Source organism: Microcaecilia unicolor, chromosome 1, assembly GCF_901765095.1.
Source record: "Microcaecilia unicolor chromosome 1, aMicUni1.1, whole genome shotgun sequence".
NCBI lineage: Eukaryota > Metazoa > Chordata > Amphibia > Gymnophiona > Siphonopidae > Microcaecilia > Microcaecilia unicolor.
The window spans coordinates 721,099,874-721,113,881 of NC_044031.1; the positions used below are offsets into that span (position 1 = coordinate 721,099,874).

General features: G+C 44.0%; 1 protein-coding gene across 1 annotated transcript in view; it reads right to left on the reverse strand.

Moving 5' to 3' along the window:
• Nucleotides 1-14,008, reverse strand: part of ATP8B4 (ATPase phospholipid transporting 8B4 (putative)) — a 467,603-nt gene that overhangs the window by 98,867 nt on the left and 354,728 nt on the right. The window contains exons 13-14 of the mRNA XM_030189574.1: nucleotides 10,957-11,165; nucleotides 6,343-6,386 (exon numbers count right to left, since the gene is read on the reverse strand). Coding sequence (XP_030045434.1) covers nucleotides 6,343-6,386; nucleotides 10,957-11,165 — 253 coding nt within the window. The remainder of the gene's footprint in view (nucleotides 1-6,342; nucleotides 6,387-10,956; nucleotides 11,166-14,008) is intronic.

The following is a 14,008-nucleotide window of genomic DNA, read 5'->3' on the forward strand; positions in this document are numbered from 1 at the left end:
GCAGCGAACGAGCAAAGTTTAGCGAACTCGGAGGAGCAGGCGTGCGCCGCGGCACCCCCCCCCCAGCGGCGTGCACCCGGGGCGGACCGCCCCCACCTTGGTACGCCACTGCTAATCACTACTGTATAATGGTGCACGTGAATGCTCTAGCTCAGTGTTTCCCAAGTCAGGTCCTGGGGTACCCTCTTGCCAGTCAGGTTTTCAGGCTATTCACAATGAATATGCAGGAAAGCGATTTCCATATAATGGAGGCAGTGTATGAAAAATCAACTTCATGCATATTCATTGTGGATATCCTGAAAACCTGACTGGCAAGGGGGTACTCCAGGACCGGACTTGGGGAAGACTCTGCTCTAGCACGTACCTACATAGAAGGCATACACGTGGGAAAGAGAAAACAACAGAGGCAAACATTCCACCAAATCCAACGTGGAATATAAAAGCAAAAGGCAGACATAATAAAAAGATAAACAGTCTTTATTTAAAATCCAAAGGCTCCCAGAGATTTACACATCTGTGCCCGACATGGCATGTTTTTGACTTGAAACAGCTGCGTTAGGGGCTAAGTTACCAGCTGGTGGAAAATTACAAACTTCACCACGTCTGGTCCAACAGATAACAAGGTTAAAATCAGTGCTCCTTCCTCTGGGTGCCTTTGCTACATTTACACACTCACAGTTACATCAGCTCCCCATCAGGGGTGGTCCAAGACAATCTGCCGCCTGAGGCGAGGAATGAGCCACTGCTGCCCCACCACCACCCTCCCCCTAAGGTGAGGAATGAGCTGCCGCCACAGCCGCCATCCCCACCACTGGTCTGCCATCTCCCCCATTCCTTCCCCAGCCCCCTTCCACCAATTTACCTTTTCTTTCTCATTTTTCCAAAGACAGCAGCAGCAATTCCCAGAGGCTGCCCTGCTGCTGGTACTGTCCCCTTCTCTCTACTGTGGCCTGCCTCTCTGATGCAACTTCCTGTTTTTTTCAAAGGCGAGCTGCAGAAGACAGAAGGGGCCGGGAACAGGAGCAGGGCAGCCTCTGGGAATCACTGCCACTGCCTTTGGAAAAATGAGAAAGAAAAAGTAAATTGGTGGAAAGGGGGTTGGGGAAGTACAGGCGGGAGGCAATGCCACCTCAGAAGACTGCTGCCTGAGGCCCTCGCCTCAGGTGGCCAAATGGTAGGGCCGCCCCTGCACCCCATGCTGCATCAGGGTGCCTAAAAGGAGGCACCCACTTGTAGAATTGGCCCCATAATATGCACAATTGAAAATCCATATGCCTATGCACCTTCTCTAGACATACAGGTGCAGATATTGGGTGCCTATATATCTAGCATATATGTCTGGACTATACACTTCAGGTTATACCTTATTTTGGCATGTCCAATCCAAACATATACAGTAGACATATAAGTGCTCAATACCTGTGCCTATACATCTAGAGGAGGTGCATAGTGGGCCCTGTTCTTAGAACACCTCTTCCACACCTACTTTTCCACACATACAAACACTAACACACCTTAGTAAACAGGGCCCCAAGTGACTTGCCCTAGGTTACAAGGAGAATCAGTGGGAGAAGAGATTTGAACTTTACAGTCTATGCTTTACTTGGATATCACCAAGCGATCGTCTCATTTCGTGAGAACCTTTGGAGGAACATCCGAACATGCCAATTTGTAGACCCCTGAAGAAGGCCTCTTTTGGCCGAAACACGGACCGTGTTGGGTCCTAATAAATTATTTTGGTTTCTCAACATCTGTGACTTCAGTTTGGTCTTTCTGGATTTCTTCCGCTTGTCTTGTTGTTTTCTTGTGTTTTTTTGCGGGAGATTTGGACTCTCTTTGTTGCTCTTAGTGTTTTTACAACGCCTACACCGCACCTATAATGCTGCTTAGTAAACAAGGCCCTTGATCACCTGTGTTCTCAGGTTCCCACTTAGAGCTCTGTTTACTAAACCTTAGTGAGCAGTAACATGAGGTAAGGTTAACTGCCATTGTACCCATAGGAATAACATAGGAGCAGCAGTAGTTAGAAAATGCTCATGTTTTTAGCATGAGCTAAAGTTTAGTAAACAGACCGGAAAACACTGAAGATAGCCTTGAGCTAACAATTTGGAAAATGGTGACAAAAATATATCAATTATTTATTTTTTAAGCCTATAAAATCACTGGCAACATTAGGAGCACTGATTCATACCTACTCATTGAATAATGCTTTATAAGTAGGGTTGCCAACTGCCTCCATGTTTTCCCAATTGGCTATTCCAGTCTTTAATTTAACCCCCCTCCCCTCCTCTCCTCTCCTCTCCTCAAATCCGTTTCATAAATCTGAAATTCTTGTTTTGCTAAGAGGACTACAAGTCACAGTGCAATGTGGTAAGACCAAGACCAGATCCACCTGCTGGTAAAAACAGGAGCCGGTTGTAAACTCTGTTTGTATTACATTTTAGAGCTGTCTTGAAAAGAAACCAACAAAGACAAGCATGAAGGCCTTTCTGAAACGAGGTTCTATTGCCCTTCAGCTTACAAAGAACTGAGTACTTCATCCCCTGGTTGGAGCAATGCCAGAAACTTAAAATAGGGTGGGCCCTGGAATATACAGGTAATAACTGTACTAACTTTCTGGGTTGCATTCAGCACTGATTCAGGAAGTGGAGGAGTGGCCTAGTGGTTAGGGTGGTGGACTTTGGTCCTGAGGAACTGACTTCAATTCCCGGCACAGGCAGCTCCTTGTGACTCTGGGCAAGTCACTTAACCCTCCATTGCCTGCCGCATTGAGCCTGCCATGAGTGGGAAAAAGCATGGGGTACAAATGTAACAAAAATAATAGCTTACCATTCACTATGGGCAAACTGCAGCATGGCAAAAACACGCAGAGTAATTCCATGCAAAATAAACTTATGGAGCACACATATACCCTATTATTTTCTATATTTAAGTTTTTTTTCAAGATAGGAAGGAAGAGCCTCAAGAAGCTCAAAATCAAAAGATTTAAAGAGCTATTATGATCGAACCGGTTTGATCATAATAGCTCTTTAAATCTTTTGATCTTGAGCTTCTTGAGGCTTTTCCTTCCTTTTTTGATCTTCATCATTGGCAAAAACCTTCCAAAAATATAGTCACTTTTAGCAATTTTGATCAATATCTCTAGATAGTACATACATTATAGTCTTCAATATCATGCAATCATGAAAAGGCACTTTTCTTTAGTAGAACAAAAATAATGTGCCAAATAGGCATTCAGATGAATTCTTCCAACTCTCCACTCGCCCCTGGGCCAATGATGGTCAACGATTTTGTAATTCCACACCCATTTGGTGCTTTTAGTTCAAACTGTAGCATGAACATTTTCAAAGCCCAGTAACTAAACAAGCCTCTGCTTTCTTTGACCAGGGTGAAACTGTCCTTTCAAGGCTCCTTCAGGAGTGACAGGGGACTGAAAAGGGCTGAGTTTCTACTTTCAGGGAACGGGCTCCGGGAGTATTAAGCTAGGGGTGAGATGTGCTAATATTAACTGCTTATTACTTTGGAGATTTTTGTTTTGTTTTGGTTTTTTGCTAAAAGTGGGTTGAGGTGAGTTTTTCCTTGGATTAGTATTGTATAGTTAAACCTCAAGCCCTCTGTAAGCAGGGGCGTAGCTACGGGTGGGCCTGGGTGGGCCCAGGCCCACCCAATCTCAGCACAGGCCCGCCCACTCTGACAGCCAATCGGTGCCTGTCTTTTCAGCAGCTCACTCTGTTTCCTCGTCTGACTCTCATTATTCCATCGAGCTCTCCCTGAGTCAATCGGCACCGAGGCAAAAAACGGCCCGAGTTTCCTTCCTGTCTCCTGGCTCTAATGCTGTCCGACAGGCCCTACCTCCTGGCTACAACGCTGTCTGACCAGCCTGACTTCCACCTACCTGCCTACTGTCTCCCTGCTGAGTTTATCTGCACTGATGACATCTAACTACGGAGAGGCGATTGAACAGCCTGCAACTGAGCTGCGATTGAATCAGCCTAACAGTCTCCTGTCTCCCTGCTGAGTTTATCTTCAGGCTCAGGGAAAGGATGGGGTGATTGGAGAGGAATAGCTTCAGTAATTCGGATCCTATGGGGCGGTGTCAGGCAGCGGGGGCTGGGAGACCTGTTCTGGTATGGGGCTATAATCTGCTGTCATCAAGGCTGCTCCTGCATGCTGATAGCTAGCCTGTCCCACTCTCACATAAAGTCTGCTCCCTGCAGCTCAGTCACATAGAGCCTGCCCCTCCTCCACAGCTGGTGCACACACAGCCTGCCCCCCCCCCCCCCCTGCGGGCCCATGCACTCACCGGATGTCTCCCCTGAGGCCCATGCACACTGATCTTCCAGGGCTCGGGTTTCTCCCCCCCCCCCTACCAGGCAGACATAGAGTGACTGAGCAGTGAACTCCTAGAACCTGGAATCCCAGGTGCACACTCATCGGGAGCAATAGATCTCTATAGGAATCTCAAGACCAGGTAACAAAAATGTTTTAATTTGTGTAATACCAGGTTTAAACAAAAATGTTGTGTATTTAATGTTGGTGGGTTTCTGGGTGGGGGTGGGCTCTGTAGTGCCAAGGACGTTAAAAAAAGTGTTCATATATAAAACGTTTTTTTAAAAACTTGGGCACTGCAGAGACCACCCTCTACCGAGAAACCCACCAACATTAAATATAAATGTTGGTGGGTTTTATATTTTATTCTGATGTGCATCAGGGTTGGGGGGAGGGGAGATGGCTACAGGGATGATTGGTGGGGGGGAAGGGTAGGGCTGATGCTGGGCTACGGAGAGGGATGGGGGTAGGGAAGGGCAAGGCTGATTCTGAGCTACAGGCCAATTTCAAAATTTTGGTCCTCTATTCTCAATTGTTCTGAATGTGATCCAGGTGAGAGATTCTGTTTGCATATGGTTTGTATGGGATCTGTATCAGTCTGACTTGTCTGTTTTGTTCCATTGGAACACATTGCTGTTGTGTATTCACTGCTGCCTTTTTAAAGGTGCTGTTATTGGTATTTGTGTGTTCAGAACTGGTGGTATTAAGGTTTTGCAACATAGGTTCCAAGTATGTATATGGTTTATGTTGATGCAGGACAACTGCTGGGCAGACTGTTTATTAAAAATCTGTCATCAAGTGCACTCTAAGGCATTATTTAGGAGTGTCCCAAGAAACACTACTCACACCCATATACATAGTGCCCACCCATATTAGCTCTGGGCCCACCCAAAATGTTAGGTCTGGCTACTCCACTGTCTGTAAGAGAGGAGAGGTTTACAGGAGGGTTGGCTCAGTAGGAATTTGGGAATTCACTAAGAATATAGGGCCCAGTACTTAAAAGGATCTAACCAGGCAGGAGAGGCTCCTGTCCCTTTAAATCATGTTGGCTGGAACAAACCCGGATATTGAGCAGAACTTAACCAGACACTCCAACTGAAAATCTGGGCAGACCACCACAGCACTAACTGGTCCAGGAAGTGAAGTCTGGGTGGAGCCAGCAGCATTTACTGTATCTGTTTGTTGAGATTTTCAGTCCTCTTCCTAGATTACTAACCAGAAAAAATTAGGATAGCAAAAAAGAATAAGGGGACCTTTTACTAAGGTGTGCTGAAAAATGGCCTGCGGTAGTGTAGGCGCATGTTTTGGATGCGCGCAGAATCATTTTTCAGCCCACCTGTAAAAATGCCTTTTTTAAAATTTTGACCGAAAATGGACGCGCAGCAAAATGAAAATTGACGCGCGTCCATTTTGGGTCTGAGACCTTACTGCCAGCCATTGACTTGGCGGTAAGGGTCTACGCGTGTCAAATACCTTTTACCACCCGGTAGCACTGCGCACCAGAAAATACAAATTATTTTCTGGTGCATGTAGAGGACGCGCACCAAAAATGAAATTACCGCTATAGCCAGGCAGTAACTCAGAATTGGCTCCGTTGGGCACACGTAGGCACTAATGCAGCTTAGTAAAAGGACCCCTGAATATCTCTAGTAGCAGATAATTGCCAGGGCGCTAATTTTCCCCAGATATTCACTGCAAGTATCCAGACATGATAATATGGGTATAAAACAATCTGCAGCAGCTGGCATTTAAAATCACACTGACCACCGTGGGCTCAATATTGTCCGTAGTTATGTATACTGATTGCTACTTATGCTGATGATCATTGATTTGTTTATATGTATTTGCTAATTATGCATTTGACATTTATGTGTTGCAGCATGTGCTGGCATAGCACAAACTGCAACTAAACTAAAATTGTTGTACTTCATCAAAACTGGTTGCAGTTTCTCTCCTGCTTGCATATATATATACAAGGGTTCTAGATTGGAATAAAGAAAGACCATGACGTACCTCCGAAATTTCTGCTTTGCGTCCCAGATCATCGTACACTTCACCTAGAAAACGCCCACAAAAACCATTAACAAAAGCACATTTAGAAACCTGTGTTAGAAAAATTTCTCATCAGAATGAGAATGCTCAGCTCTGACAAAAAAGGGCAAGACAAATAGAGATTCCTAGACTTCTCGTTGCGATATACCACCATTGTACTTTCTACAGTAGATCATAAATGCCAGCAGCCTCTGTGCTCTTCCATGCAGGGATCCCTCTGACTTTCATGCTGTCCAGCCCCCCTGGCTACGCTTGCTATGCTGCGATTCTTGCACTGGCTCCCACTTGGTTGTTCTTTCTACTAGTCATGATTCTACTAGGTCTATTTGTAAGAATAAGCTTTTCTATCCAGCAGTACATTCTCTTTGCCTTTTTTCTTCGACTAAGAAGGTATTCAGCTTTGTTGCTGTGAAACTTTTCACTTCCATTAGAAATTCATGAAGAACAGAATTATTTAAAATTCTGTAAACAATTGAAAGCATGGCTTTTCATCGAATTTGTAAAATGTTAGATAATATTTTATGTTAGATAGTTTATTATAATTTGTTAATTTTTTTCTATCATTCTTTGGTTGTAGACCGTTCAGAGCCTTTTGGATAAACACAGTATACAAAAATGTGTATTATGTTATGTCTACAAAGACGGACAACCAAAATGATTAAGGGGAGGAACTCCCCTTACATGAGGAAAGTCTTAAGAAGAAAGGCTTTAGCTGAGGGGGTATATGATAGAGGTCTACAAAATACTTAGAACAGGTAAATGTACATCGATTTTGTACTCTTTCAAAAAGTACAAAGACTAGGGGACACCCAAGGAAGTTATGTGGAAATACTTTAAAAACAAATAGGAGGAAATATTTTTTCACTCAAGAAATGCCGGAGGATGTGGTATCAGTGGTTAGTGTATCTGGTTTAAAAAAAGGTTTGGACAAGTTCCTGGAGGAAAAGCCCATAGTCTACTTTTGAGATAGACATGGGGAAAGCCACTGCTTGTCCCTGAGATCAATAGCATGAATCTTGCTACTATTTGGGATTCTGTCAAGTACTTGTAGCCTGAATTGGCCACTGCTTGAAGCAAGATACTGGGCTAGATGGACCACTAGTCTGACCCCTTATGGCTATTCTTACAGTCATGTTCTGTGAGATGAGAACACAGAGCTAGAATACCTCTAATCATCCAGCCATTTCATCACCCTATGTCAGGACTGTTATGAGCTACAGTTGTGCCCTGTGTGACTTGTCTACTGGCAGCTCCTCCCATACCCACGCCTACTTTGCCATTGGCAGTAAGAGGAGATGGTGGATTGGGAGCAAACTTTGCACCTTCCATATCTGCCCCCTCCCCCTGTGCAGCCACACCACTGACCCAGCCCGTGGGATGGCATTGCCCTATATTACATTTTCAAAGTTATAACTTTTCTCTTGTACTTTTTCTATTTTTACACTGCATTATATTTCTGAATGTTATGTCTCTCTCTGCTCCAAAAAGATCTCTCAGGGGATTACAACATGGTAATATAAAGCAATATATTAAAATACAATAAATACAGTAGCTATCCCCATCCCTCTCCTCCCTCAACCCCTCACAAAAAGGTTTGGAACAAACCTAATAGCCCAAATGATAATCTCAGCCTCCCATAATAAACAGCAACATACCCCAAACAACTTCCAGACTTCCCAAGTCATTCCCAAAGGGGTGACCCTTTTTTAAATCGAACTGCTGGCAGTGACTTGCCCTTGTAGCAGTTGCCCCCTTACCCTTTACTACAACAGGGCTGGCTTAACCACTGGACTAGGTGAGGCAATAAAGGGTGCCAAAATCCCAATGGTTAAGCCTTCCCTCCCCCCCCCCCTCTCAGCCTCTCTCCCTCTTCGCCTTCCCTCCATTGGTCCAATGTCTCTCCCCCCCCTCTCCCCACACCGCCCTGTTCAGTCTTTCCCTCCCCCCCCCATGGGTCCTGCATTGCTCCCTTTTCTCCCTACTCCCTTGCCTGCAGTCCTGCAAACGCACCATGAGTTGCCAGTAGGAGCAGTCTCAAGAGGTACAACACCGAGTAACAGATGTACCTGTGTAACTTCCAGTTATTGCCACTGAACTGGATAGTCAACGCTGGTGCCTGGATATGGCCTGCACTGAATATCTGGGTTTTAAATTAGACAGCAATGGTAGGCATTTTCAAAAACACCCACTGCCATCGGCTGAATATTGACCGGAACATTTAAATACTGTATGGAATGAAAGGCATCTTTGTAGAATTGTTTTTGTAGGTGATAGTTTAGTTTACTTTATTTAAAACTTGATATATCACCTTTCCACACAATGAAAGCAGTTCAAAAAAACTTAGAAAAGGGAAAAGAACTCCATTACAATCAATAGAAGAGAGAAAAAGAATGGAGAAGGAGAAAAAAAGAGACTTTAAGAACCAGTTATCTAAAAAAAAAAAAAAAACAACCGAAAAGACTGTGCATTGCTGCTACACCTAAGTACCAGGGAAAGACATAGAGAACAAATGAACCTTTAATAGGGCTTTAAATTAAACATAGGAAGGTTGAACAGCGTGAAAAGGGGTGGGAATTCCAAAGTGTGGGAGCAATATAGAAGAATGCTGAATGACGGGTGGATTCTAGGCGAGAGCAATACACTGAAGGGAAAGGCGGTAGGCAAAAGCTGAACGTAACAAATGGGATGGAGTATAGGGACTAATAACTGAGGAGAGGTATGAAGAGATACCAATGTGGAGAACCTTAAGTGCTAAAGTATCTTGAAGTGAATATGGTAAGGAAAAGGTAACCAGTGATGATGAGCTAGGAGAGAAGTAACGTGATCTGACCTAAGACAGAAGACGAATAGAGATGTTTTGTACTGTTTGTAAGCACCTAATAAGAGTGTTAGGAAGACCAGATAATAGAATGTTACAGTAGTCAAGCTGGAAAGATATAAGGGCCCTGTTTACTAAGGTGCGTTAGGGTTTTCAGCGCGCCTACACAACGCGTGTGCTAACCATGTAGGCGCCTATAGGGATATTTTAGGCACGTACATGGTTAACGCATGTACATGGTTAACATGCGTTAAAAACGTTAACACACCTATAACGCTGCTTAGTAAACAGGGCCCTAAGGGAGCAAAGAAAAGTAGCACATGAGTTTTCATTGAGAGGATGATGGAATGAGCAAATAAGTCAAAGAGAATGGAAACAAGACTTGACAACAGAAGAGATATGAGAACTAAAAGAAAGCTTGGCGTCCAAAATCACACCTAAACACTTAAATGAATCTACTAAAACCACTGGAGAACTTCGAATCAAAGGAGCTACTGCAGGAAAAGAAGGGCTGCCTGTCATCCGTAAGACTACAGTTTTGGAGGGATTCAACAAAAGGCAATGTAAAGTTAAAGTATCCATGGCATCTAGACAGATTTGCAAGGAAGAAAGATCAGGGGGTTATATAAATATATTTTTGAATTATATCTTTTAAATAATTGAGTAACTGGTGAGTTTTTGATTTACTACCAGTCTATTTTATAAAGCTACATAGATTGTGTCTAAAATGAAGTTGTGGACAACTACACCTCTATGCAAATCTATTTCATGCCTATCTGCAGGCCTCAAGCACCCTAAAATGAATACTCACTGACTTATGCAAACAGCACCTGATGCTGCTGAAGATTGACTTCCTTGTGGTTTATCTTGCTGGGGGGTTTTTTGTGGTATTAACTAGATCTGGCGCTGTCTTATGTCCTTGGCACCTCCACCTCATCTTTTTAAGCATGGGGCTAATAAGTGTTTTCTCATGGCAGAGCTCATAAGGTTCCAGGTCTGGGGCATTTTTTGGTGGGTTTCTATTGATCTGGCTTTGTGCTGGAATATCGTGATATCGGTTGTTTCTGTTAGCAGTGAATTTGAGGGATTCCTGTGAGCAAGCACTAGAGAATGACATGGAGACAGAGTTTGTCCCCATCCCTACCCCATCCCCACAAACTCAAACTCTATCCCCACCCCATCCCTGCAAGCTTTGACCCCATCTCCCAACCTATCCCTGCAAACTCAAAACCCATCCCTACTCTTTCCCCACAAACCTTGACTCCATCCCCACTCCGTCCCTGCCAACTCTGACCCCACCCCTGCATACTTTGCAGTTTTATACATTATGTGCGGCCTTTTGTAGGCCTAAAATCAATATAACCAAAGAAAACACATAACATGTATATTTTAAAATGTTAATGAAAATACTGTTATGATTTTAATCTGTGATCGAATAATAAATTAAGCAGAGGTGAAGTGAGATGATGCAACACTGCATGTAGGAAGGAGCTAGAGAATGACACAGGGCCAAAGTTTGTCCCAGTCCCTGCAAGCTTGGACTCCCATCCTCCCCCACTCCCGTTAAAATGTTACCGTTACTGCGGATTTACTGTGGTTTACTACAGATTACCATGCGTCCCCATCCCCATGTCATTCTCTAGGAAGTGCCTCAGGTTCTCTTGGGGTGGATTTTCTATGCCCTCTGTGGTTCATCTTTACTGTCTCAGTTAAAATACTGGAGAAACGTATAAAAGAGAATGGAAGTAGTAACTCACCATATATTTTCCCATTAATGGAACATTTGTTGAACGTCATTATGTTCTGAGTAAGAGTTCCAGTTTTATCCGAGAAGATATACTCTATTTGGCCTAATTCTTCATTGAGTGTAGTTGTTCGTGCCTCGGCAGGTGTGCCTTGTTTTACATAATACATTTTGCGGTCCCAGTTTATAAAGTAGCTGTGTCCAAGTCGAATAACTTCCACACTTGAATATGAAAAAGAATAATTTTTCAATGGTTTAATTTACACATAACAAAATAATTTTAAAATAGAGTTTCTCTTTCTCGATTTGTTTCTGTCTATACATTACAGGTCACATAAAAATTAAAGCCACATCAACACTGACCTACTGTCAGGCTTATTTTCGAAAGAGAAGGGCGCCCATCTTTCGACACAAATCGGGAGATGGGCATCCTTCTCTCAGGGTTGCCCAAATCGGCATAATCAAAAGCCGATTTTGGGCATCCTCAACTGCTTTCCGTCGCAGGGACGACCAAAGTTCCAGGGGGCGTGTCGGCACTGTAGCGAAGGCGGGACTGGGGCGTGATTAAGAGATGGGCGTCCTCAGCTGATAATGGAAAAAAGAAGGGCGTCCCTGACGAGCACTTGGGCGACTTTACTTGGTCCATTTTTTTCTTACAACCAAGCCTCAAAAAGGTGCCCGAACTGACCAGATGACCACGGTAGGGAATCGGGGACAACCTCCCCTTCTTCCCCCAGTGGTCACCAACCCCCTTCCACCCTTAAAAAAAAATTGCCAGCCTCTATGCCAGCCTCAAATGTCATACCCAGCTCCATAGACAAAAAAGCACCACTGGGCCTTCAAGAAAGAGATAATAGCTGTCCTTTATTGTGAAAAAGACCTGACACGGGCCGTGTTTCGGCGCACAAGCGCCTGCCTCAGGGGTCAGGGTGTGTCTTCACAATGTATAAGCAGAAGTCCTAAGTGGATTGCCAGCTACCGCTGGACGTACTTTCAATCACGTTGAGAGCTAGCTAGTAACCAAAACAGCCAAAAAAAAAACCTGTATAATGGTAAAACACTGTAGAAACGTGGAGAGGCATTTTTGATATGATGTCTAAGTTGGACTTTGGATGGTTTGCGCTATATGTCCCAAATCCGAATAGGAAATATAGCCATTTTCGAAACAGCAAAACGTCTCTTTTTTTTTTCCGAAAATGGCCACATGCTAGATGATTTTGTGCCCTGTGTATTTATCTTTTTGGTCCATTTTTGAAAAAAAAAAAAGTTCAAGTGCAAAACACACAAAATCAAGCCAATAGGATGTAGGAGGAGCCAGCAATCTTAGTAGACTGGCCACACAGACATCCCAGAAGAGCAATGGGGCACCCTAGGGAGAATTTATATAAAAGCTCCCAGGTACACATCTCACTGTTACCTCCTTATCTTGTCTGATAAGCCCTCCAAAACCCACTGCCCCCAATTGTACACCACTACAATAGCCCTTATGGGTGAAGGGGTCACCTATATGTGAGTACAGTAGGTTTTTGGAGGGGTCACAGTTTCCACCACAAGTGTAACAGGTAGAGAGAGATACGGGCCTGGGTCCCCTTCTCTACAGTGCACTGCACCAACCACTATACTTCTGAAGTGACCTGCTTGCTGCTTTAATAGAACTGGCTATAACACCTTAGCAGTCATACAGGCTGGTAAGTACTATTTTTATTCACATCTTTGGGGGTGGAAGGGAGTCAATGACTACTGGAGGAATAAGGAGGGTCATCCCTGATTCCCTCCAGTGACCATTTGGTCATTTAGGGCACCTTTTTGTACCTTATTGGTTCTAAAAACAGGTCTAGATCAAAATGTTGAAGTTTTAGCCCTAGATGTTTTTGCTTTGTTCCATTATGGCTATAAAACATTCAAGTGTTAAGAATGCCTTAAGCCCACCCTAACCCCTCCCCTTTGTGATTTGGATGCACTGAAGACGAATTGCATAGATAAGCATTTGCAAAACAGGTTTTGAAAATATCAGTTTGGATGTTTTGCGAAGAAATTCGTCTAAATGTTGTTTTATGACACTTTTTGGACGTTTTTCTTTTTAAAAAATGAGCCCCATAGGATCCAATATTAAAAGGGATTTAACCAGGCAAGAGAGGCCGACCGCATCTCCGCTAACCAGCCGTTCCCTACCCAGCTTAGTTAGGGCAGGCTGTAGGAAGAGTTTGGGCACAGCCCTGCAGGACTCCATACTTTGATAGGAAAACACCTGTCAATTCCCCATTCATAGTAACACAATCATTTATCACCATCATTTATTCATTTTATATACCGTTTCTTATTGCGACTGCAAAACAGAACGGTTTACATTTAAAAAATACAACTCATACATACAAACAAATAAGATCTACAGATTAAATACAGTTAAGCCTAACCTTCTAATTGTCAAAAAAGATCTTAACCAAGATAAAACAAACCATGAAAGACCCATCAAACTACAACAAAGCAGTAACTGCTCATGATCTGCCAGATTAAATGTGCTGGACAAAAATCCAAGTCTTCAGGTCTCAGCAGCCATTTTGAAGAATGCAGTAGAAACGGGTAAATAAGTGGGGCAGTGGCGTAGCCACAGGTGGGCCTGGGAGGGCCGGGGCCCACCCACTTAGGGCTCAGGCCCACCCAACATTAGCACACATTTAGCGGTAGCCGGTGGGGATCCCAAGCTCCGCCAGCTGAAGACTTCCCCCTGATGGTAACGAAAACGCTACTGTCCACAATACCAGCACCTGCACATGCTCAGCTTTCAGCGTATGTCTGCTACAGACTGCCAAGGTGGAAAGGAGCGATTTTTCACCAGCTGAGATAATTTTTTTTTTTGGGGGGGGGGGGGGTGAAGGGAACACTTGGTGCCCATCCACTTCTTGCCTAGGCCCACTCAAAATCTGTTGTCTGGCTACGCCTCTGAAGTGGGGTTCTTTCTTGCCCTGAAGAGGCCACTAGACCACCAGTGTGTGTTGGTGGAGGAGAGGATCTGAGTGTTGGATTGGAAAAGAGATCATGTATCCAGGGATGGTGAAACAAACTAC